Genomic DNA, 23,702 nt, shown 5'->3' with positions numbered 1-23,702 from the left:
CCATGATGGTTAATGACTACATGTACTGCTCCTGATATGTGGTTTATAAGGCAATAAATTAAGTACACATGTAATTTGAGCTTGATATTCCTCTCATTAGACGTAATGAAGCTGATCAATTGTCTCAAGAAATAAAACTGACTACCCCTTATGACCTGGTTAGAAAGGCAGGAAATCCCCTGTGAAATTCAAACATGAGAGGATTCGTCAGGGAACTTAAGACTAGCCCTTTTCGACCAAAGTAGCTCTGGTTCAGGTACCGGTTCCATTCAGGATTCGGAAAACCTTGGTGTTGTGTGGCAAATGGGCCCGCGTTTTGACCAGTTTTTAGCGGAACTGTTGTCCGTCATCAATGGGGGACTTTGTGCGTTGCACACCACATGTAAACATTAGCTACATCCCACTGAAACCCACTAGCTAGCAAGAATATGGCATCATATTATTACGTCGTCCAGCACCACTTTTGGACAACTCCTTGTTATCGTCTCGGTAGTCCTTCTTAAGTTTTTTTAACTTGTTGATAATTTGTTCTTGCGTTCGAGTGAACCCATTCTTGGCCATCTCTTCTACTAATTCGCCAAACAGCTTACTCTTTCTCGTGCTATTCTCTAGTTTTTCCTGAAACTCGGGAGATACCCAGATAACAACCAAACACTGAGTTTCCTCAGCTGACCATTGCGCACCCTGGTTATCTGCCGATTTCGCCATTATCTACCGTTAGGCTGTCTCCTCTCTTCTTCCTCTGGAATGTCACGCGCCCATTGATGTTGTCAACAGTTCGTGCTGAAAAACCTGCTTTTTTTTTGGTGCTGATTCGGAACTAACCTTTCGGGTTCACAACCAAATTATTTTTGGTCAAAATGCTCTGAAGCATTCAAAAAAGGGTTTGCGAACCGGCACCGAACCCGTTCCCTGTTGATGGAAAAGGGCTAAAGTGGAGCCATTCATTCTTGGGATTGTGGTTAACACCATAGTTATTTGAAATTTCTCTGGATTAGCATTGCAACAGAGCTGCGTTTACATACTTTACAAGATTCGTTCACAATGGTCATTGAATGGATACTTTTTTTCCATATGAAGAATTTGTCTACCAGGAAACAGACAGCCGTGATAAAGGTTGGTCATGCACTTTGATTCAAAGGCCGCTGGGCACCGAAGACTGTGATGATGATGTTGGCAATGACAATAAGGAGCACAAGTACTGTCACGATGTTCTCCAAAGTATTGCCTTTATTGTGCGTGCTTTCATCATTCAAGTTCCAGTTCACTTTGAAAGAGAGAAAGGAGAAGTCAGTCACAGGCATCACCATCAGGTCAAAACATAGAGACTAGAGGGCGCTTTAACAGGGTCAAAGTCAAAGTATTTGTATTGTCCCTTACAGGAAAATTAGTTTCCAGCCAGTACATATAAAACTCTCACACAAACAAAACATACATACACCAAGGCAGACTTGACACATCACTGATGGACAAAACCCCCCCCAAAAACAGGACATAGTGGGCAAGGAGAACCAAAGGAGGTCAAATATACAGACCATGGAAACAAAAGATCTGCAGACAACGGATGAGTACTATCTACCATTTAACAACAGAATGGCAGTGGGGACAAAGGAAGCCTTGTATCTCTTAGTCCTAATACAGGGCATCCTCAGCCGACTACCTTGAGGGTTACAGCTCAAACTCTGGCCGAAGGGGGTGACCTTAGCACTCCAGAAGGGAAGTAGCCTTTCTGAACACCTTCCTATTATAAAGGTTGGTAAGCCAGGTTGGACTTCTCCCTGAAATCTTACTAGCCTTATCTTACTAAGTCTTACTACTAGGGATTCCCACAGCAACGCTGCTTGACAGATGAGCAGTCTACCAATCACTGAGTCTGGTGACAGAAACTGAATCTGACATATTGCCCTCAGGTATTGTCATTATGTCAACATGCCTGAACTAAGGTGGGAGCATATGGCTGTAAAGAGAAGCCGAGTTGTGCATTTTTTAATCTGCCGTGTTGGTGCCAGGACATCTATGACGACATAACATGTTCTCCTCCTGGATGTTATAAAGAGATATCTTAAATTGGTAACAGCTGAAGCCTCAGAAAATTGGCAGCCATTTCTTCATTCATTTGCTCTCTATCTTCTAGCACATAATGGCACTCTGTCAGGAAACAGGAAAAGGAGGGGGAGGATAGGGTACTCCACTACATGGGCAGATAAATGTTAGACTGGCGAGGTTCATTTCTTCCAGTTAACAAATTCAGTACATTTTATATGACATTTTGCTCTGACATATTTTGAGAGTGTTGTCCTCAGGTTGGATTATGAACGAGTTGGATGAACACGTTAAATATCAGAGAATCTTTTGATACCTGAGTTAGTGAGTCCTGTGATTTTTCCCGACAACCGCTCATCCAAACAACTTCACACTCGACACTACTTCGTTGGATCCTCGGTAATACACCTGCCAAGTGTGAAGTCGATCGGATGAGCGGTTGTCGAGAAAATCGAAGGACATACATACATACAGACAGACAGAGATTCCTTCCATTTTAGTTAGATAATATTATAATAAAATAATAATGAAAAAAATAATAATAACAGTAATAATAATTTTTAGGGGAGGGTTACTTTCATAAATCCTGTGTACTCAGTGGCCAGTTTGTTGCCAATGGTGATTTGTTTTATTGCCCCCCCCCCCATTTCCCCCAATTGTACCTGACCAATCACCCCGCTCTCCGAGCCGTCCCGGTCGCTGCTCCACCCCCTCTGACGATCCGGGCAGGGCTGCAGACTACCACATGCCTCCTCCGATACATGTGGAGTCGCCAGCTGCTTCTTTTCACCTGACAGTGAGGAGTTTCACCAGGGGAATGTAGCACGCAGGGGGGTCACGCTTTCCCCCCCGGTTCCCCCTCCCCCCTGAACAGGCACCCCGACCGACCAGAGGAGGTGCTAGTGCAGCGACCAGGTCACATAACATCTGGCTCCCCACCCGTAGACACGGCCAATTGTGTCTGTAGGGACACCTGACCAAGCCGGAGGTAACACGGGTTTTGTTGACACTGATTGGTCAAGTTGGTGTCACAGTGTCGCAACATTATGAGCTCTGGCGACCTCTTGATTTTCTTCATTGAAGAAAAAAAAAAAACCCAACAACAACCATAGGGGAATTTCAGAGACATGAGAGTGGTGCTCAAAAGCGAGAGGGCCTTAAAGAAAAAGAAAAGTGAGACCAGGTTTTACTTTAAAAAAAAAAAAACACCCAAGTTAACGGGATTTTTTCCAAAAGGCCGAAAGCAATGAAGCAACAGGCGTGAGTCGTGCAACTCAGCTACCCGACATATATCTTAGAGATTTTGCTGCCAAGAAAACCAGGTGTAGACACTTCTACGGTTGAGTCAGTCGTTTATTTAATGCTTGTTAGACTGTTTATGCAGCTTGCAATGCATCTGGTGTGGTCTTTTGTATTGGTGGTAATGTTTGCAGTGGTGCAGAAATGTATTGCTGGTAGTCTTTATAGTCGTGCTGAAATGTTGAAGTGTGACATCATACTGTTGGAGAGAGACCATTGTATTATCTACAAATGAAGTGAACTCATGTACAGTACGTTTGTTGTGGTGTGGCATGGCTTAGCAGTATCACTATGTGCAGAGGTAAATCGGTTCATTGTGGTGGTAGATAAATGGTTGTGGGGAGCAGAAGGAGCCCCACGGGCTTAGCCAAGCCCAGGGGCCTATGACAGGATTAAACCGCCCCTGAGCACCACCCAGGCTTGCAAAGACATCAATGTTAGTCAGTTCGTGTCTAAATTCAGGAGTCACCCATGCGCCATGTCTCCTCTATGAGACAAACTTGAGGGCTAGAAAAATACCATAACTGCAAGAACAAATTTACGCATACAAACGATGGATAAATGAGGCTCAGGGGACTTTTGAGGGGCACGGAACTCACCGATGAAGATAAGAAGGACACCCACCACGATTTGAAAGATAATGGAGAGACTTAGGAGAGCAACGAGGGGTTTGTAGAAGGTGAAGTCTGACCCTTGCTCCACCACGGCCTTCAGCTGGGAGGCATTGGCCATTAGCAGTGCCAAATCCAGCATGCTTTCTGCAGCACTCTTCTTATTGGCATAACTGTTCATGTTCAAGGATCCCCTTTGGCTGCCCCAGCGGTCCTGTAGCCGTACCTGCATACATACGCAGACATTGCTTTAGAGAAAGAACAATGATACACAGCGAAAGATAAGGATCGTATCTTTATCTGAGGCTTTTGTTAGCCGAGGCAGTGGATGACATTTTAAGATATTCTCTTAATAGCGATTAGCTTTATAGAAATACACTGCAGATGCCACCCCACTACTTTCAGGTTTCATCCTTTTGGATTTTATGATGCATATGTTCCATTTTAATCATACAAGTCATTAGTTATCATATTAGTATCAACTAAATTGGAACTAAAATAAATAACCACCATAACGTTGCTGTGGTATTAAACATTGTTCAGACGGCTGTGTCCATACAGACCCATGGGATGTATGGTAAGTGAAAGTGCTTATGGTTTAAACCCAAAGAGAAACTGTGAGCACCACTTCCAGGGTTGCACAAAGAAGTTGTTTTGACACTGGCAAGGTTAAGACATTTTGTTTTTCAAACCTGCTTATGGTTTAAACCCAAAGAGGAACTGCGAGCACCACTTCCAGGGTTGCACAAAGAAGTTGTTTTGACACTGACAAGGTTAAGACCTTTTTTTTTTCAAACCATAAGGCTTTGTCTCCTAATTACCACTGCATGCTAAATCACAAGGACATCGAGAGGCCTCCGCCCAAAACCATGACACGGATGCAAAGCTGAGTGGAAAATATGAGAAACAGCACAAAGGGATTTGTATGGAGGACATTGGAACAATAGCATACTGCATAATACAACAACTGTAACTTAATTACAAAAATTAAACGAAAAAGGGGCAAAAGCTCACTGATATTAACATTAACAGGTTATTAGTGGCATCAAAGTATAGAAGGTGTAGTGTCCATTCTATCTAAATATGACAAACAAGAACTGTCCCTGCAGGATTGAAAGGCGATCCCCCCGACTTTCCCCCATAGGTGATGACGCAGCAGTGGGTAAACTTTTAACCGAGAAATTTCCCTCAGATGACTCGCTGCAGCGGCGATTTAAATATCTGATTGGAAGATGGACGAGTGACACCATGACGTTACGTCAAACAGCAGACACGCGGCCGGCAGACGTTTCACAGCTGTTTTTTTTTCTTTCTATTATTACTTTTTCCCCGTTTTTCTCCGAGATGTTTCACCGCTGTTACCGGGAGAGACTGTGGCCGTCTCAGCATGGGAATTTGGCAATACTGTACAGCTGCCTGTCGCTAGGATTGAATCAAAGCATGGAAGTCAGCTGAATTGGCTGTGACTTCCACTCTGTAAAATTAGAGCAATACGGTGAATTTGCGTTTAGTTTGTGACTCTGACTCAACTGTAAGATATACTGTTTGACTCCATTAACAAATGAATAAATAAACAGATAAATAACATTTTGGGGAAAAAAAGATTGGAGTCACGTGGGAGTTGTTAACCTTGACACTGTGTGTAGTACCCCACTATATCAACGCTGAAATGGGTGTAGATGACAAAGAAAGTCATAACAAATTCTTGTATTTGACCATTTCTTCACGTCTCTGCAACCATCCAGATGGTTGTTGTAGGTGGACTGTATAAGCTTTGGAGGGGTCACGTGTGCCCAAACTGCCCAGTAGTTCCCTATATGGGCCAATCCACCCGGGAGATTGTGCACGCTTTCCTTCTTTACAAAAGTGGGTGGGGGGTTAAGCATTGAAGGCACTGTGAGAGGGGGATTAAAGGGACCGAGAGTACATGTACATCTCACAGCATCTCAACAGGTGGAATCCTGAGCCATTTGTCAAATCGACTTGGCAAATACATTCAGGTGCCAGCGTTGCACCCATCAAATGAACGTGACACACAGTCCGCTCTAGTTCTGGCAACTTCATTTTCTTCCCGGTACAAATCGTTTTTTCTTGTTTTTGCATTAACAAAATTCAAGACACAACACAGTACCTGAGCTTGCCGTGCAGTTTCTTTTTGCACCGTCTATCCACAGCTTCCTTCCCTTTTTCCTCTGACCTATTGTGTCATAACCTTTTAAAGAAACACGATCCTCTCCCTTTACTACTACAATGCAGTTCCCATACTGGCATTTTTAAAGCAGATTAACACAAACGAATGTCAATGTATTTGTATAAAAATGTAAATATATGAAAATGTAAATACATGTAAAATATTCTCTTTCTTTGTTGCTTTGGGATACTTCCTGATTCCAGGGCGCAACATCCTCCCCCACTTACAAAAGAAATGTTGCCATAACTTTTTCTTTTTACTCAACAACATAACTGACGATAAAGTTTCGACATACAAAAAAACAAACAAACATACATCACAGGAGAAGGTGACTGCTTGTGTTGTGTTCAGTTTCTTTTACACAGACTACATTAGCACTTTCTCTTCTTTGAGCTACTACAGTGGCATTAATATAAATACATACGTAGATCTCTACAATCTTCATGTCTTGAGAGGTGTATTGTCTGCAGGTATGCTGGAGGTTCCCCCCTCTGACATCCTGTTATGACATCCGGAAACTACCTTATTCACCTCACATTAATGTATCTTCACATCCTTTTTTATGCCATATGTACAGTACCAATTGAGCCACATGTTAACTCACATCCTCTTTCAGTTTATTAATTTGATATTTATTTCAGTTTGATATTTATTGATAGATTTATTGATTTAGAGTGTATCTTTTAACACTTTATCAATAAATCATTATTCCTTTAAAACTAGTGTCAAGTGTCCATTATGTTTTCCATCTCAGTAGACGCTTACACATTTCACTGTATTAATTCACCTCAAAACTAAGCATAAAATTAAATTGTAACCAATATAAACTCTAACATACAACTGTGCTGTAACTTGAAAATAGATTAACTATTTTACTTCACTTTACAGTGACTCATTACTACCAGTACATGAACTGTGTATTAGGAATCAAAGGATACTGGTTCCAGAAGACAGGGTCATTTCTTGTCAAGGGAGGTCTTCTTGACTTTACCTCTCCATCATCCACACTGCATACCCTCAAGTTCACTGGCTGGAACTTGGGCTGGCCTAACTGGTCATACGTGTCATTGTACCGGGGCCCTCTATCGCTTTCAGCCCCCCATCCCCAGCCTTCCAGTTTCCATCTGAACCTATTCCAACCCTGATTCCTCCTCCTTTACACAACATTCTTCATGTGCAGGCTCCTCCTCAGGTTCCTCGGGATTTTCTTCCAGCTCCGGTCCTTCCTCAGGATGCTTTTCTGCCCTGGGGTAAAATTCCCTTGCTTCCAGGTCTAGATGGCTTTCTGCTTTTCTTGTGGTCCACAAGCTGTACTCATTCTCGCTTGAACTTTCAGAGTCTGCATGGTAAGTATCTTGTTTTATTTTCACATTTCTTGTTACTGTCTCTTCCTGACATTGAGTTTTTGTTTCTTTCAGGTGAGATTTACTGGTCTTTGGCTGATCAATGAGGTAAGGACATAGTAGTAACAGATTGCAATATATCACTTGTTTCTTTCTGTTCCCTTCTAGTGGTTCAACCATATACACTGGGCTATCTGTCCCCTTTCTCTCTCTAACCATGTGTATCTGATTCTCCCATTAGGCATGTAACTTGCCTGGGCGTCCTCTTTTGGATAAATTTCGTACTACATGATCAACCAGTTCAAAGACTGAGCTCTGTGCATGTTGGTTGTAATTCTTTTGCCCTCTTGCTGCAGCCTTTTTCAAATTCCTCATTGCAATTTCATAAGCTTCCTGCATTGATCTTTCCCATTTTTCTGCATATCCTACATGAGACTGTGTATCTCAGTTCTTTTCTAGGAAACATCAAATCAATGGGCAGGACTGGCTCCCAGCTAAAAAGGGAGAAAAGCCAGTTGACTCATGTAGAGTCGAATTATATGAATGGACAACTTTGTTGAGATGATCAGCCCAACTTGATTTCTGTGTCTCCTCAAGTGTCCTCAACATACCTAATAATGTCCTGTTGAAATGCTCAGCTGGGTTTGCTTGGGGATGGTAAGGAGTTGTCCGTGAATGCCGTATCACACTGTAACTCTAACATTTTCATTTTCGAACTCCTTTCCTTGGTCATGGTGGATCTTTGATGGGACTCTAAAGTGCATGATGAAGTTGTCAAAAATCTTTTGAGCAGCCATCTTTCCAGACTTTCCTAGCTGCATATGCTTGTGCAAACTTGGCAAAATGGGCTACAATGACAAGAATATACCCCCCTCCCGCTTCCCTCAAGGTGGAGGTAGTTGATGGAAATCAATACAAATAGGGCAGTAGTCTCAATACTTTGGAGTGGGGTTCTTTTTAATCTATTAGGCTTTTTCTGCTTTAAACAGCAACACACCCTAGTAACATAATGCTCTATCTCTTCCCTCATCCTGGGGCAAAAGAATCCTTCTCTGGCTAAGGTAACCATTCGATCAGCTCCTAAATGCCCCATCTCCTCATGTAGTTGTTTGTAGATCGCACCTTTGAAACTTTCAGGAACAACCAGCTGAGACTGTTTTTCTCTGAAAGATTCCGTCTTCATCAATCTGCAAGCGTGGCCACTCTCTCAGAAGTTTTTATCACTGTTACCGATTCATTCATTTTGTCCTTGTGTCTAAAATGGACATGTTTCTTTTTCAGAAATAACAGTTGGCTAATAATGGGATCTTCTCTTTGGCCTGCTTTTAGATCTTATACAGCTAAAGCTTGAACTGTCACTGCACCACTGTTAACCTCCTCAGGCAATGTGTTGATGTTGCCGGTGATCACGGAGATCCGGTCAGTCTCTCCTCTTTTCTGAGCTTTGAGAGCCTGCCGAATTGACTCCAGGACCCCTGGTGGGCATTCTTGGACACACTCTTGGATGGCTTCATCGATGGGTGTCGGCCTCCTTGATAGGAGATCAGCATCGTGATTAGCTGTCCCAGGTGTATACTTCAGAGTGAAGCAATAAGTAGCCACCCAAGGGTTTCCTGTTGCATTAAGTTTAGCGGACCTCATGACATAGTTCAGCGTGACATTATTACTGTATACTGTGAAATGAGAGGCATGGAAGAGGTAATCTTGAAAACGTTCCATGATAGCCCACTTTAAGGCCAAGAACTCAGATTTTCCAGAGTGCAATTTGTAGTTCTTCTCTGCCTTCCTTAACATCCAAGATCCATATGCAATTACTCTGAGTACACCATTTTGTCTCTGATACAATACTGCGCCCAGGCCTTCCTCTGAGCCCAGGCCTTCCTCTGAGCCATCTACATGCAGCACAAATGGTTTCTCAAAATCAGGATATGCCATGATAGGTGGCTTTATTAGTGCAGTGATTAATTTCTCCAATGCCTCTTGGTTTCTTTCAATCCATTCAACTGGCTGGGATGGTGGTGGCTGAGCAGACTGGCAGCCACCATTTCTCTTCCTTTTCTCTGTTTTAGGCTTAGTCAGCAGCTCGTACAGAAGCTTGGCGATCCTAGAGAAATTAAGAATATAGGACCTATAATAGCTGAGAAAACCCAACAATTTTCTCACCTCATGGACAGTAGCAGGTGTCTCGTGCGTTAGCGCCTGCACAGCCTTAACCTCTTTAGGATTCATGCAGTAACCCTGTTCAGAGATGATGTGGCCCACATAACATACTTCCCGCTTGAAGAAATCACACTTCTTTGGCGTTAGCTTTATTCCAAACTTCTTCTATCTCTGCAACACTTTGCAGACATTTTCAACATGCTGCTGAAGTCACGACTAAAGACTAAAAGATCATCTAGGTAAGGGACACAGATTTCATCCCTTAGGTCTCCCAGACATCCCTGCATATAATGCTGGAAGGCGGGTGGGGCATCAATGAGGCCAAATGGGATTCTGACCTACTCGTGGAGCCCCGATGGTGTTATGAATGCAATACAGGCTCTGCTTCCAACACTCATTAAGTCTTGATGGTAAGCCTTACCTTGGTCCAGCACCGTAAACCAGGAGTTGCCACCCAAGTTTTCCAGAATCTCCAGGATTCTTGGGATTGGATGGCAATCTGGCTGTGTCTTCTATGCATAGGCATAGTGTTATATCTGCACACATCGACAGTGCTACATTTGATTTGGTGCTGTTCTATTGTGCTGGGATCGATTGGTGATTTTATCTATTCTCGGCTTGACCAAATAAAGTACGTAAAATAAAGTAAAGATACCCAAATAGAAGAACCCCGCTACAATGTAGCGGTTTGGTTATCCACCCGTCTAAATCTCCCTCCTCTTCATCCTGCCAGCTAACCGCCTTCCCCCTGCCCCTAAACCCCCCCCCCTACTCCAACTCCCTCCCCCCAAATGCTCAGAATATTCTGAAATGCTGAGAAAAGTGTTTTTTTTTAGCCATTTTTAGAAAATGCATATTTTGCATAATTATGCATAATTATGCATAATTATTTTAATGTTCTGCTATTTTTCTGGTCCTCTCTGGAACAATACCTACCACCTCCAAAAAAAATGAGGATCATAAGTGCATTTTTGCAAAAATGCACATTTTGCATAATGCCAAAACATTTCAAGTCCCAGAAAAAAAAATTATAGGTGAAAAAAATCAAAGATGCTCAGAATCATCTGAAATGCCGAGAAAGGTTGTTTTTAGCCATTTTTAGAAAAATGCATATTTATGCTTAATTAATTACGCATAATTTTAATTTTCTGCTATTTTTTATAGGTGGCCCCGATCATCCCCAATAAGCTCCAAAAAGAATCAAGGCCCCAAAGTGCTTTAGTTTGGCCGTTTATAGACTCTCACACACCACACACCAGACACACATTGTGAAAATACAGGAGTAGACTAGTAAGTGACCCGCAACCAAGTTGCGGTGATCATGACGTTTATTAGCTATCCACCCGTCTAAATCTCCCTCCTCTTCATCCTGCCAGCTACCCGCCTTCCCCCTGCCCCTAACCCCTCCCCCCCACTCCAACTCCCTCCCCCCAAATGCTCAGAATCATCTGAAATGCCGAGAAGTGGTTTTAGCCATTTTTAGAAAAATGCATATTTTGCATATTTATGCAGAATTATGCATAATTTTAATATTCTGGGATTTTTCCCTTACTCTCTGAGACAATACCTACCACCTCCAAAAAGAATTAGGATCATAAATGCTTTAGTTTTCGGTCCCGCTATCTACACTAACACACACACACACACACTAACACCACACACACACACACACACACACAGTCCGAAAATATACGAGTAGAAGGTGCGAAAGTACCCACACCTGTACGACACGTCACAGAGAGGATACATACCACCGTCTCTTCAGTTTATTGTCTTGTAGAGCCAGCAGGCAAGAGCATCTCTTCCTCGTCGTCAGTGTCGGACGCCATGACAGAAGAGTGTAAACAATACGCAAGCATTATGGGTAATGCAGTGTTTCACGGACAGTTTTACAGGAAACTACAACGCGGAAGTGCGCTCGACTATGGAAGCCCAAATGACTGCGGACATTCCTCTTGGAGTCCGCTCCACGTACGTTCCGCCCGAGTATGTTTGGGCCTTTAAATGTGATTCATCAGATAAGACACTCGGACACTTCCACGCGCGCAACAGCGGCCAACTTTATTGTTCGTCAGACCCACCAAAACCCGAACCGCCCGCACGCGCTGATTTACATTCAAAAACAGAAAACTTTATCGAGTTCACTTCACGTGACAGCCGCCATATACGCCCGTGCTCGACCCATGCAAATGCACTCTGACGTTGTGGCTTATTTCATGGACGCTTTGTATTTGCAACGCTGCTCGCTGTCTCCGACCGCCATCCAGCAAGCCGTTAAGAACGCGAGGTTTGTGCGAACGGCGGAAAGAACCGAGGCGTGACGTAGCCAGAGCCCGCCATCTTGTTGAACTGCTCAGGATTATGAAGGGATTCCACATATTTTATGCATATTCCGCATATTATGCATATTTTTAATGTTCCACTATTTTTATAGGTGCCCCTGATCATCCCCAATAACTTCCAAAAAGAATCAAGGCGCCAAGTGCTTTAGTTTGGCCGTTTATAGACTCCCACACAGACACACACCACACGCCACACACACGTTGTGAAAATACGGGCATAGATTAGCAAGGGCTCCCCCCCACTGTCTGCAGTTGATACAACATGCCGCTGCTCGGCTCATTACCCGGACATAGGCATGATCATATCACTCCTGTGCTTGCCTCCCTACACTGGCTCCCAGTTATATTTTAAATTGATTTTAAAAATGTACTGCTCACTTTTAAGGCTTTAAATGGTCGTGCTCCTTCATACATTTGTGATTTATTGACCTAGTATATACCCCCCCCCCGACCATTAAGCTCCACAGGTGGAGCCCTGATGGTTATTCCCAGGTCTCGGTTTGTTACAGGTATTATTATTACTTGCACACTGGGGAAACCAAACAGACGCTGGCCAAGAGGATGGCACAACACAGGAGAGGTAACACGTCAGGCCAGGACTACATCCATCTACTGGCCAGTGGCCACTCTTTCAAGGATGAGGATGTGCACATCCTTGATAGGGAGGAACGCTGATTTGAACGGGGAGTCAAAGAAGCCGTCTGTGTTAAGAGGGAACGGCCATCCCTGAACCGGGGGGGGGTGAGGGGGTGGGCTAAAAGTACATCTGTCGCCTTCTTACAATGCTATGACCGCAACCATTCCCCAATCCTCTATGAATAGTGCACATGGCCATTGAAAAATCTAGTTAATGCTCACTGCAATTTGCATATGAAATTGATAATTTTCGGTCGTTATGCCACTGTATTGTTTGTAAGGGTGGGGATACCTGCGGTCAGTTGAGACTGAAGATGTCACTTAGATGAGTGACATTTCTCAAAAGATTTCTCTCAATAAACGTTGCGTCCAGGTGATCTGATTCAACTTTATTTCTTTGATTTTCATACTCGGTAATCCAGGTGAGATTACCGAGTGTGCATAAAGAATGTCAATATCCATCCATCCATTATCCAAACCGCTTATCCCGCTCTCAGGGTCGCGGGGATGCTGGAGCCTATCCCAGCAGTCATTGGGCGGCAGGCGGGGAGACACCCTGGACAGGCCGCCAGGCCATCACACAGCCCCCCCCCACACACACACACGTAAGGACAATTTAGGTACGGCCGATTCACCTGACCTACATGTCTTTGGACTGTGGGAGGAAACCGGAGCACCCAGAGGAAACCCACGCAGACACGTGGAGAGTGTAACCAGGTTAAAATTAATGTTTTTATTTTATTTTGTTTGAGTATGAAATATCACCAAATCCTGTCTGTGTGCTGTTATTTGTGTTTACTACATTTTATTTTATGTCATTATTTACTTTTATGTATGTTTTACAACGACCGTCATATACGTGTACTGTCGCTTTAAGAGAGAGGTCTTGTGGGTACACGGAAGAGGGAACGCGGGAGAGGCCATTTTTGTTTTGTGGGAGGAGTCTCAAGCAGCAATCGAGCCGAGCCACACGTGTTTCTTACCGTGGGACAGTTTTGCTGGTTGAGGAGAACGTAACCTTGAGTATCCCTGTAAGAAGATACTGCAAGCTGTGGGATAAAATACTTGTTTATCCTTTCTTACATCGGAGTCCCGTGGACGGTTTCTCCTTCTAACGCACACGAGTGGAGTCCGGGCAGTGGTTGAACTTCGACCCCCACGTTCGTAAGAAACACCGCTCCCGCTGGAGGACTGGACGGTTGTCGAAGGGTTTGAATCCAAAATAAATGGCAAGGTGGGCCAAATAGAGTCCTGTGTGTCCCCGCTCCTTCCTTGATCATGATGATGATGATGAGAGACTGAGGGCCCCCCACAACACCTGGGGCCCCACACAACTAGAACACAACGCAGAGCTACTGATGAGAGTGACGGGCATGCAGCAGGCTGACCAGCATAGAACAGCATAGGACTGCCCCCGTTACATTGGTGCCGTGACCCTCCTGGATCCTGAGAGTGACATCAGTTGCTCGCCGCAGGAGGCTGCTGTCGTCATCAAGCCCCAGACGTCCTCAGGTATTTCTACAGACTGTACACTCATGTTACAGTGGACTGGAGTTGAGCTGTGTGGACACTGGACAGTCATAGCTGTGGTTACCATGGACTGGGCTTGTGAACAGGACATTTGTATATACTGAAGGAAGAAAAACACACGAAAAAAAAAAAAGGAAAAAAAGGTTAATGTTGATGTGATTGAAGGACTCTATTGATCTAAACTACTGGATATGTGCATATGTGAATAATCTATTGGTGAATTTGTTGATTGTGTGTGATTGTTTCAATCTCTTAGTGATTTCTAGATTCAATTATTTAAATGAATTGAGCTTTTCACTTTTTTATTTTATTTTTTATTTTATCTGAGTGTTAGAGGTAGGAACATGGAGGAGGGTGGTTCGTACGTAGGTGGGGGTAACATTGCTGATCAGGATCTTTTGGATCGCCAGTGTGCTATGGAGAGGGGGTACCAGTTAGATGTGGGTGGGGGTTTACGGCTAGGTGTAGGTAGGAGTTTCGGGCAGCTCTTAGAGGGCGGGGAACCAGACACCAGAGCACCAGGACCTAGAGACCCGACCACATTTGGCACTCCTCAGTTCACCTCCACACGCTACGTAGAACGGGCCAGGCCAGGTATCAGCGAAGGGGCTGTGCTATGTAACAGCGAGCAGCCAGTGGGTGAGTTAGCCATGCTCATTACTCGGTTAGCAGAGAAGATAGGAGAGTCAATCACTGCTAAGCTGCAGGAAACACAAGTGCTTAGAAACACACACACAGACAGTGCTAGGTCTGCTGAACAGCGTTTGGAGACAGCTCCTAGTGTTAGAGTAGTAATGCAAACAGACGCTAGGGAGCCTCCTATTTTCAGGGGCGATAGCTCTGATAAGTTTACAGTTCATGAGTGGGAGAGCCTTATGACTTTGTATTTGAGGAAGCGAGGCATTCCAGTTAGTGAGCAGTCACATGAGATTCTAGCTAAGCTTATGGGGAAAGCAAGGGACGTGGTGAGGATAAAGCTGCGCAACACATCTGTCGACCACATAGCGAACCCCCACATTATTTTTGATGTACTGAAGCAACACTTTAGTGACTTCACATACTCGAGCATGCCCCTGGCGGACTTTTACAGTACGCTGCCCAAGCCAGGTGAGGACGCTATGGAGTATTGGATTAGGCTTAATAAGACAGTGGAGGTGGCTGACGAATGCTTGAAGTGGCAGGGCCGTAGTATTGAAGAGCCAAGCCACGAGGTAAGCATGATGTTTATCAAACACTGTCCAGATCAGTCTCTTGCCAATGTTTTTAAGTTCAAGTCCGCAGGGAAATGGTCTGCTAGCGAGATCCAGGAGAGGCTTGATGAGCACATGCTGGAGAGGAAGTCCCGTGTTGCTGCAGGTGGACAACGTGAAGCAGGCGCTGTAGAGCGTAGGTTCCATTCACAGGTTCATGTCCCTGTAGTCGACATGGCTCCCGACTTGAACACGACCGTGCCGGTGGTGCCATCTCCCGTTCTGGCTCATGCGTCATCTCCTATACCATTTTTTGCAAGGTCTCCTACACCGTCTCCCGCACCGTCTCCCACAGCTGTCTCTGGCGGTGATGACTATATGAGGAGTTTGGTGAGCTTGCTAGACCGTTTGGTCACAATGCAGACTCGGGTTCCAGTTAGCGCTGCAGTCCGGACACCGACGCTGACTCAACCGCCAGCTAACGCCGTAGGGCGGGTGCCAGACGCACCACAGAGGTTGTGCAGGATTTGTAAGTCTCCGGATCACTCCACATTTTCCCACTGCAGCCGGGAGAACCGATGTATAAACTGTTTGTCTCCTGGTCATTGGAAGAGGGACTGTCCTCACCCTCAGCCGCCCAACCAGCTCCGTTCTCAGCCTGGTGGAAGAGCTGGTCGTCAGTCTCGTCCGTTAAACTACTAAACCCACACCTAGAGAGGGATGGTGTGGGTAAAGTAGATGTATCCCTCACTGATGTCTCCGACCTGGCTCACTTGTATGAAGACAAGTGTGCCAAAGCACCTCAGGGTTCGCGTATGGTCATTCAGGCGACACAGAGGATTCAGGCTTTCAGTGACTTGTTCTATGCTCCTGTTCTTGTCAACCAGAGTGTGCAGCTTAATGGCATGTTGGATACTGGCTCTATGTCATGCAGTATCAGTGAAAATGCAGTAGAGAAGCTCCGCTCTGGGGGTGTTTTACCTGAGAAGCAGCAGCCTGAAGAGAACATTGTCTTGATTGGCTGCGGTGGTCTGGAGACTAGGCCTGATGGTTTTTATGACCTCAACATGCAGCTTTATGGTGTTTCCTTTGTCATACCCACTCTGGTCGTGCCCGGTCAGCATGATGATCTGATAGTCGGCACAAACGTCATTAAACATGTGGCCCATGTACTCAAGAGTGGTACTGAGTACTGGGACATCGCGTCCGGACAGGAACATCCGTCTAGTCCTGACGTTGAACAGTTCTTGTCCATGTTCACGAATGTAGAGCGCTGGAGGGGTGGTGCAGTTCCTGAGAAGATAGGTACTGTTAAGCTCACCCAGGCCGTGACACTCTTACCGAGACACGAGCACTTAGTCTGGGGCAGACTTCCTGCTAAGGTGCCTATGTCAGCTGGAAGCACTGTTGTTGTGTAGCCGACAGACTCCAAGGCCATGCCACGCAGTGTCCTCGTAGGTCGACTTGTCACACCGCTCTGGGGTGATAGGTGGGTACCCATGACTGTTGTCAATCCATCTGACAAAGCCATCACACTGAAAAGGAATTGCAAGTTGGCTGATGTGTTTCCATGCTTGGCGATTGAGGACTTTAATGTTTTCCAGGGACTGCAATCAGTTGCAGGGAGGCATGAGTCCAACGCCACAGATAGTGCCTGTCCCCCTGTCCAGCCGGCTAGGAGTTTGTCAGAGCTCGGACTCAGTGACATTGACCTCAGCTCCTGTCAGGTTAGTGAGGCATGCAAGTCCCAGCTCACTCAGCTGCTCACCGAGTACCATGACATCTTCTCCAGGGACTCTCTGGACTGTGGCGAGGTCACAGGATACACACATCGCATCCATCTGGTGGATGAGCGCCCCTTTCGCTTGCCCTACAGGAGGGTTCCCCCAGCCCACTATCAGAAGTTGAGACAGGTTCTCACTGATATGGAGGAGAAAGGGATTATCCGGAAGTCCTCGAGCGCATACGCTTCACCGCTGGTTATGGTGTGGAAGAAGGATGGCGGGCTTCGGATCTGCACTGATTTCAGATGGCTGAATGCTCGGACCTTGAAAGACGCTCATCCCTTGCCACACCAGTCGGACTGTCTTGCCGCGCTGGGTGGTAACTGCCTCTTTAGTACGATGGACCTCACCTCTGGCTTCTTCAACATCCCAATGCATGAAGATGACAAGAAGTACACTGCTTTCACGACTCCCCTTGGGTTGCATGAATACAATCGCATGCCACAGGGCCTTTGTAATAGCCCTGCAGCCTTCATGAGAATGATGATTGGGATCTTTGGGGATCTGAACTTCACGAAGCTTTTGTGCTATCTTGATGATCTTCTTGTCTTCGCGCCGTCAGAGGTTGAGGCTCTGTCGAGGCTCCGCACTGTGTTTCAGAGGTTGAGGGAGAACAACTTGAAACTGGCTCCGAAAAAGTGTCATCTGCTGCAGAAGCGGGTGCGGTTTTTGGGCCACGTGGTTGATGGCGGAGGTGTGTCTGTCGATCCCTCCAAAGTAGAGGTCATCTCCAACATGACAGTGCAGGATCTCATGGAAGGTGATGGGTGCACGCCTTCTGTTCGTAGGATCAAATCTTTCCTTGGTATGGTATTTTACTACCAGCATTTCCTCCCGAACTGCTCCTCCGTGGCTAAGCCCCTGTTCGCCCTTACAGCTGGACAAAAGAGGAGGGGGAGGTCAGCTAAGGATAAGAAGCCCCATGGCAGCTTCCGTAAGCTTACCTCCGCAGACTGGACGGTGGAATGTGGGGAAGCATTTGATCTGTTGAAGACGATGTTACTGGAGTGTGTGGTGCTTGCCCATCCAGACTTTGAGGTGCCTTTCATTTTGTCGGTCGATGCGTCTTTGGACGGACTCGGCGCGGTGCTGTCTCAAGTGCCCCGAGGAGAGTCCAAGGCCAGACCTGTTGGTTTTGCAAGCAAGTCCCTCAGTGCCTCACAGCGGAAGTATCCAGCTCATAGACTGGAGTTCATGGCGCTGAAGTGGAGTGTTTGTGAAAAGTTCAGCCACTGGCTGAAGGGTCAAAGCTTCACCGTTTGGACAGATAATAATCCGCTGACTTATCTCCTAACGAAGCCGAAGCTTGACGCGTGTGAGATCCGCTGGGTGTCTAAGTTGGCGTCTTACACTTTCGATCTCAAACACCTGCCAGGGAAGAAAAACGTGGTGGCGGATGCCTTGAGTCGCGACCCTTTTTCCAAGCCCGTCAGTCAGAGGCTACTTAGGGAGCCCTACCCGGCCCTTGTTCAGGAAGCCGACGGGGTTGAGGGGGACTCTGTGCAGGATGTTTTCAGACTCAGTTGCCAGTCCCAAACAGTGAGTAGTGCGCGATCTGGGTTTGCTTGTGATGCAGCTGAGGTCAGGGCTTTTTGTCAAGCCAAATGTGACTGGCCTGATGCATCAGTATTCACAGCACTCAGTTTGGTCCAGCACGTTCAGCATCTGTCGGGTGGTCAGGATACACTGCCAATGTTATCCACCGAGGAGCTCAGGTTGAGTCAGGAGCAGGACCCCTGCATCTCCAAGGTGTTGCCCTTTGTCGCTGTTCGGAAGCGGCCATCGAGACGTGAGAGGCATGGTGCTGACCAGAAGGTCCTCAGGCTGTTGAAACAGTGGGAGAAGTTGGAAGTCAATGATGGTGTCTTGTACAGGGTGACAAAGGACCCAGTGTCCAAGCAGAGGAGGTCTCAGTATGTTTTACCTCTGAGTCTGAAAGACAAGGCACTGTCTGGCATCCACGATCACGCTGGTCATCAGGGCCAGGACCGTACTCTCTCTCTTGCAAGGCAGCGTTTTTATTGGCCTGACATGGAGAGGGATATCAGAGCATATGTCAGATGCTGTCGGAGATGTGTGTTTGGGAAGACCCCAGAGCCAGCTGCTTGCGCGCCCCTGGAGAGCATTAAAACTTCCGCACCGATGCAGCTTGTGTGTATGGATTTCTGGTCCGCTGAGGACAGTAAGCAGCGGTCAGTCGATGTCTTAGTGGTTACTGACCACTTCACTAAGCTTGCTCACGCGTTCCCCTGCACCAATCAGACAGCGAAGCAGGTCGCCAAGAAACTCTGGGATCATGTATTCTGTGTTTACGGGTTTCCAGAGAGAATACATTCTGACCAGGGCACAAACTTTGAGAGTAACCTGATTGCAGAGCTTCTCAAGTTGGCGGGTGTAGCGAAGTCCCACACGACGGCCTACCATCCTATGGGTAATGGCGGGACAGAGCGGTTTAATCGCACGATGGGGAATATGCTCCGTTCCCTTCCGCTTCAGCAGAAGCAACAGTGGCCTCAGCAGATCCATTCTCTCACGCTCGCGTACAATGCCACTGTTCACGAGACCACGGGTTACGCGCCTTTCTTCCTGATGTATGGGCGTGTCCCAAGACTGCCGGTGGATGTTATGTTCAGGCAGGTTTTGCATGACCCTCACGTTGTTGATTATGACTCTTATGCTCAGTCTCTGCTTTCCTGTCTAAGGAGTGCAATGGAGATCGCTCAGAAGCACTCCACGGCTGAGCAACAGCATCAGGCGCGACAGTACAACAGACATGCCAAGGGCACTGTCCTGTCTGTCGGGGATCGTGTTTTGGTTGCGAACCAGAGTGAGCGAGGGAAGAGAAAGTTGGCTGACAAATGGGAGAACGGAGTGTACACGGTTGTCGGTGTCAACCCCAATATCCACGTCTACAAGATTCAGGATGCAGAGGGGCACACCAGGGTGGTGCACAGGAACCGTTTGTTGGAGGTCAACTTCTTGCCCCTTCCTGAGTTAGATCAGGGTGAGGAGTCCAGTACAACCAGTCAGTTGTTTGACTGCGCAGAGTCCGATGAGGAGGACAGTGCAGATGGCCTGACGGTCTCAGGGGATGCAGTGGGGCTAGCAGACTCATCACTTGGAGACTCACCTAGATCTGAGTGGGCAGAAGCGGAAGAGTTCATTCCGTCTAGTCTGGTAGTCAGTCCTGTGGGGGCCACTGCTCAGTCTCCACCCAACACACACGCACCACACAACACACATGCACCACACATAGAGGCATCACACTCACTCGATGTAGGTGTTATATCTCACACTGATTCGCACACAGGGGCACCACCCTCACTCGATACAGATGTTGCAGCTCGCACTGTCTCACGCACACAAGTAGAGAGCGATGGTCGAGTTAGGACACGCACAGGGAGGGTGGTGAGGTCAGTGAACAGGTTAATAGAATCTATGGCTCAGATGCCATTTCTACGGAGTGTGAGGGTTTGAACTTTGATGGAGGTTGGAGTCATTCAAACTAGTTTAATGTGAGTTATTAGGTGTCTATCAGACAGGGTTGTTTTGGGCCAAGTGCATGGTGTGGCGTATCAGGCGTCACATTGATCTAGGGGAATACTGAGACTTGATCAACCTCATTATTTTCTGAACCTCGTAACCGAGGTAGCTCCTAAGTTGACTGGAGGACTAGGTCCTTCTTTTCACTTGTGCCAGTAGTCAGTGATGGGCTTTTCCTTTCCTCTTTCTCTTTTTATCCTGCTGTCAGGATGTTGGTGAATTTCAGGAGGGGTGAATGTAACGAGGTTAAAATTAATGTTTTTATTTTATTTTGTTTGGGTATGAAATATCACCAAATCCTGTCTGTGTGCTGTTATTTGTGTTTACTACATTTTATTTTATGTCATTATTTACTTTTATGTATGTTTTACAACGACCGTCATATACGTGTACTGTCGCTTTAAGAGAGAGGTCTTGTGGGTACACGGAAGAGGGAACGCGGGAGAGGCCATTTTTGTTTTGTGGGAGGAGTCTCAAGCAGCAATCGAGCCGAGCCACACGTGTTTCTTACCGTGGGACAGTTTTGCTGGTTGAGGAGAACGTAACCTTGAGTATCCCTGTAAGAAGATACTGCAAGCTGTGGGATAAAATACTTGTTTATCCTTTCTTACATCGGAGTCCCGTGGACGGTTTCTCCTTCCAACGCACACGAGTGGAGTCCGGGCAGTGGTTGAACTTCGACCCCCACGTCCGTAAGAAACACCGCTCCCGCTGGAGGACTGGACGGTTGTCGAAGGGTTTGAATCCAAAATAAATGGCAAGGTGGGCCAAATAGAGTCCTGTGTGTCCCCGCTCCTTCCTTGATCATGATGATGATGATGAGAGACTGAGGGCCCCCCACAACACCTGGGGCCCCACACAACTAGAACACAACGCAGAGCTACTGATGAGAGTGACGGGCATGCAGCAGGCTGACCAGCATAGAACAGCATAGGACTGCCCCCGTTACAAGAGCATGCAAACTCCACACAGAGGACGACCCGGGGACCCCCCCCCCTGTAAATAAATGCAAAACACTCTCTTTCTTTGTTGCTTTGGGATAGTTCCCGACTCCAGGTCACAAGACCAGTCGCCGGATTACTTCACTTGGCTGGTTCCAGTACAACACGATACGGTTATTCGTTGACTACACAAATGAACGGTCGGGGGGGGGGGGGTCGTAAATTCAGCGGTACCAACGACCGCATTAGAAGTTAACCTGCTTATGTAGCCAAATGATACACGCTGTTGTTGTTGTTGCTTTATCCGCTATCCCGTCAGAGTCGAACAGAATGAGTAAAAGCAACTCGATCACACTGCGGAGCTACATGGACTCAGATACCGCCAGAGACAAGAGGGATGGGTGAGAGAGAGAGAGCGGGGGGGGGGCTGATCCGATGCCGGACACGTTCAAATGCCAGATATTCCTTGTGTAGTTGCGTTACACGCGCGTTTACTGCAGGATTATTACGTAGTAATTCACCCTGTGGTGGACTGAGCAGGACGTTGTTGTAGCTCTAATCAGGAGAGTTGTGTGTGTGTGTGTGTGTGTGTGTGTGTGTGTAGCAGCTCTAATATGTCGTGTAGTTTAGCTTACCTCCGCATCGCCGTTTCTGTCGCCTACCATCTCCACCGATTCGGTTGCCATCTTCGCTCCGCGGTGAAATAAACCAAAAGTGTGTTTTCATGAGCGGTTCGAGCGCGGCGGTCTTTTGTGCGAGTCAAAAGTAGGTGGGCAGTCTGGGGAAGACAGGAATGACTCAACACCGCCCCTCCAAACAGCATGGTGGGGGCGTTTGTCTCCTTGAACATTTTGTTAAAAGGGGGGAGAAAATGCCTGAGCTACTGATTCCAACAGTATTTGGGGTTTATTTAAAATACTTATTCCAGACACATACGTAAGCGAAGTAAGCCCCCCCCTATTAAAGGTTGCTTCAGATTGTCCCCTATCAGTTTAGTCTAAATTTACTTGGGATTTTGCCATCTAGCGGTGATTAGCGGTATTGCGTCATTCGGTCGCAAATGGGATGCTGCTGTCCAGTCTGTGTATGCGGTGCATTGCTTTTCTCAGTGAGGTGTAGAAGCGGGTTTTAGCAAGTTTCACCTTGGGTGGCAAAAGGGTGGAATGAGGTTCCATCCGGGGGATAGAAGTTATCGCCCCGCAGCAAGAAGGTCCTGGGTTCGAACCCCAGGCCGTCCCAGATCCTTTCAGAATCAGAAACACTTTGGTCATCTTTCTGTGCGGCGTTTGCATGTTCTCCCCGTGTCTGCGTGGGTTTCCTCCCACCATCAAAAAGACGTGCATGTTAGGGTTAATACCCCTGCCTGTGTCCCTGAGCAAGGCAATGGAAAGAAGAACTGGAGTTGGTCCCCGGGTGCTGCAGCTGCCCACTGCTCCTGTACAATAGGATGAGTTAAATGCAGACAACAAATTCGTTGTAAGAACACAATTCGCTGTAAGGTACAGGTACTTTCTTCTTTCTTTTTTCAATTATAAATACTTAGTTTCCTGCATTCTGGCGATTCTTTAAATGTATGTGAATAACATAATGATGAGACATTGTAAAATCAACTTTTATGTTTAAGACTTGAAACTAGTCATATCTATTCCTAAAAGAAGTTTAAGCAACTATCAGAGATAATATTTATATATTTTGTCACACATGAAATGAATACTCACAACTACAGTTTTTTCACCAAAACATTTTATTGAGTTTTCTTCTATAGACAGATTTTTATTGTCCCATAAGGGAAATTGCAATCTGCAGCAGTATCAAAGAAAAATACAAAATACACATCACAGTAAAAATACACTATACAAGTCAAAGATATACAGGTCCGATATACAGTCAAATATACACAAGAAAAAAGAAATACACTGCAAGTATATAGAACAATAATACAGCAATAATAATCCGTCCTCCCATCCCCCAGTGGTGGGCTGTCAGGGCCATCAGGGCCTTCTCTCATGGCCCTGTCAAATTCAAAATCACAATTTTTTTTTCATAGTTAAATTGAAGTGTGCCTGAAGTGTGTTTGAATTCTTGTTTT

The 23,702-nt window shown here is 46.1% G+C and overlaps 1 protein-coding gene across 1 annotated transcript; it reads right to left on the bottom strand.

The window, feature by feature from the left end:
• Positions 1-1,121: 1,121 nt before the first annotated feature.
• On the bottom strand, positions 1,122-22,484 carry LOC130107543 (ninjurin-1-like). Its single transcript, XM_056274195.1, has 3 exons — positions 22,249-22,484; positions 3,942-4,179; positions 1,122-1,267 (listed from the first exon to the last, which is right to left on the bottom strand). The coding sequence occupies exons 1-3, from the start codon at positions 22,297-22,299 to the stop codon at positions 1,122-1,124; spliced, it is 435 nt and encodes a 144-aa protein (XP_056130170.1). The 5' UTR covers positions 22,300-22,484.
• Between the last annotated feature and the right edge of the window lie 1,218 nt (positions 22,485-23,702).

This window comes from Lampris incognitus, chromosome 2 (genome assembly GCF_029633865.1).
Source record: "Lampris incognitus isolate fLamInc1 chromosome 2, fLamInc1.hap2, whole genome shotgun sequence".
Taxonomy (NCBI): Eukaryota; Metazoa; Chordata; class Actinopteri; order Lampriformes; family Lampridae; genus Lampris; species Lampris incognitus.
Note: the sequence above shows the minus strand (reverse complement) of the source record. Positions and strands in the feature narration are given on the sequence as shown.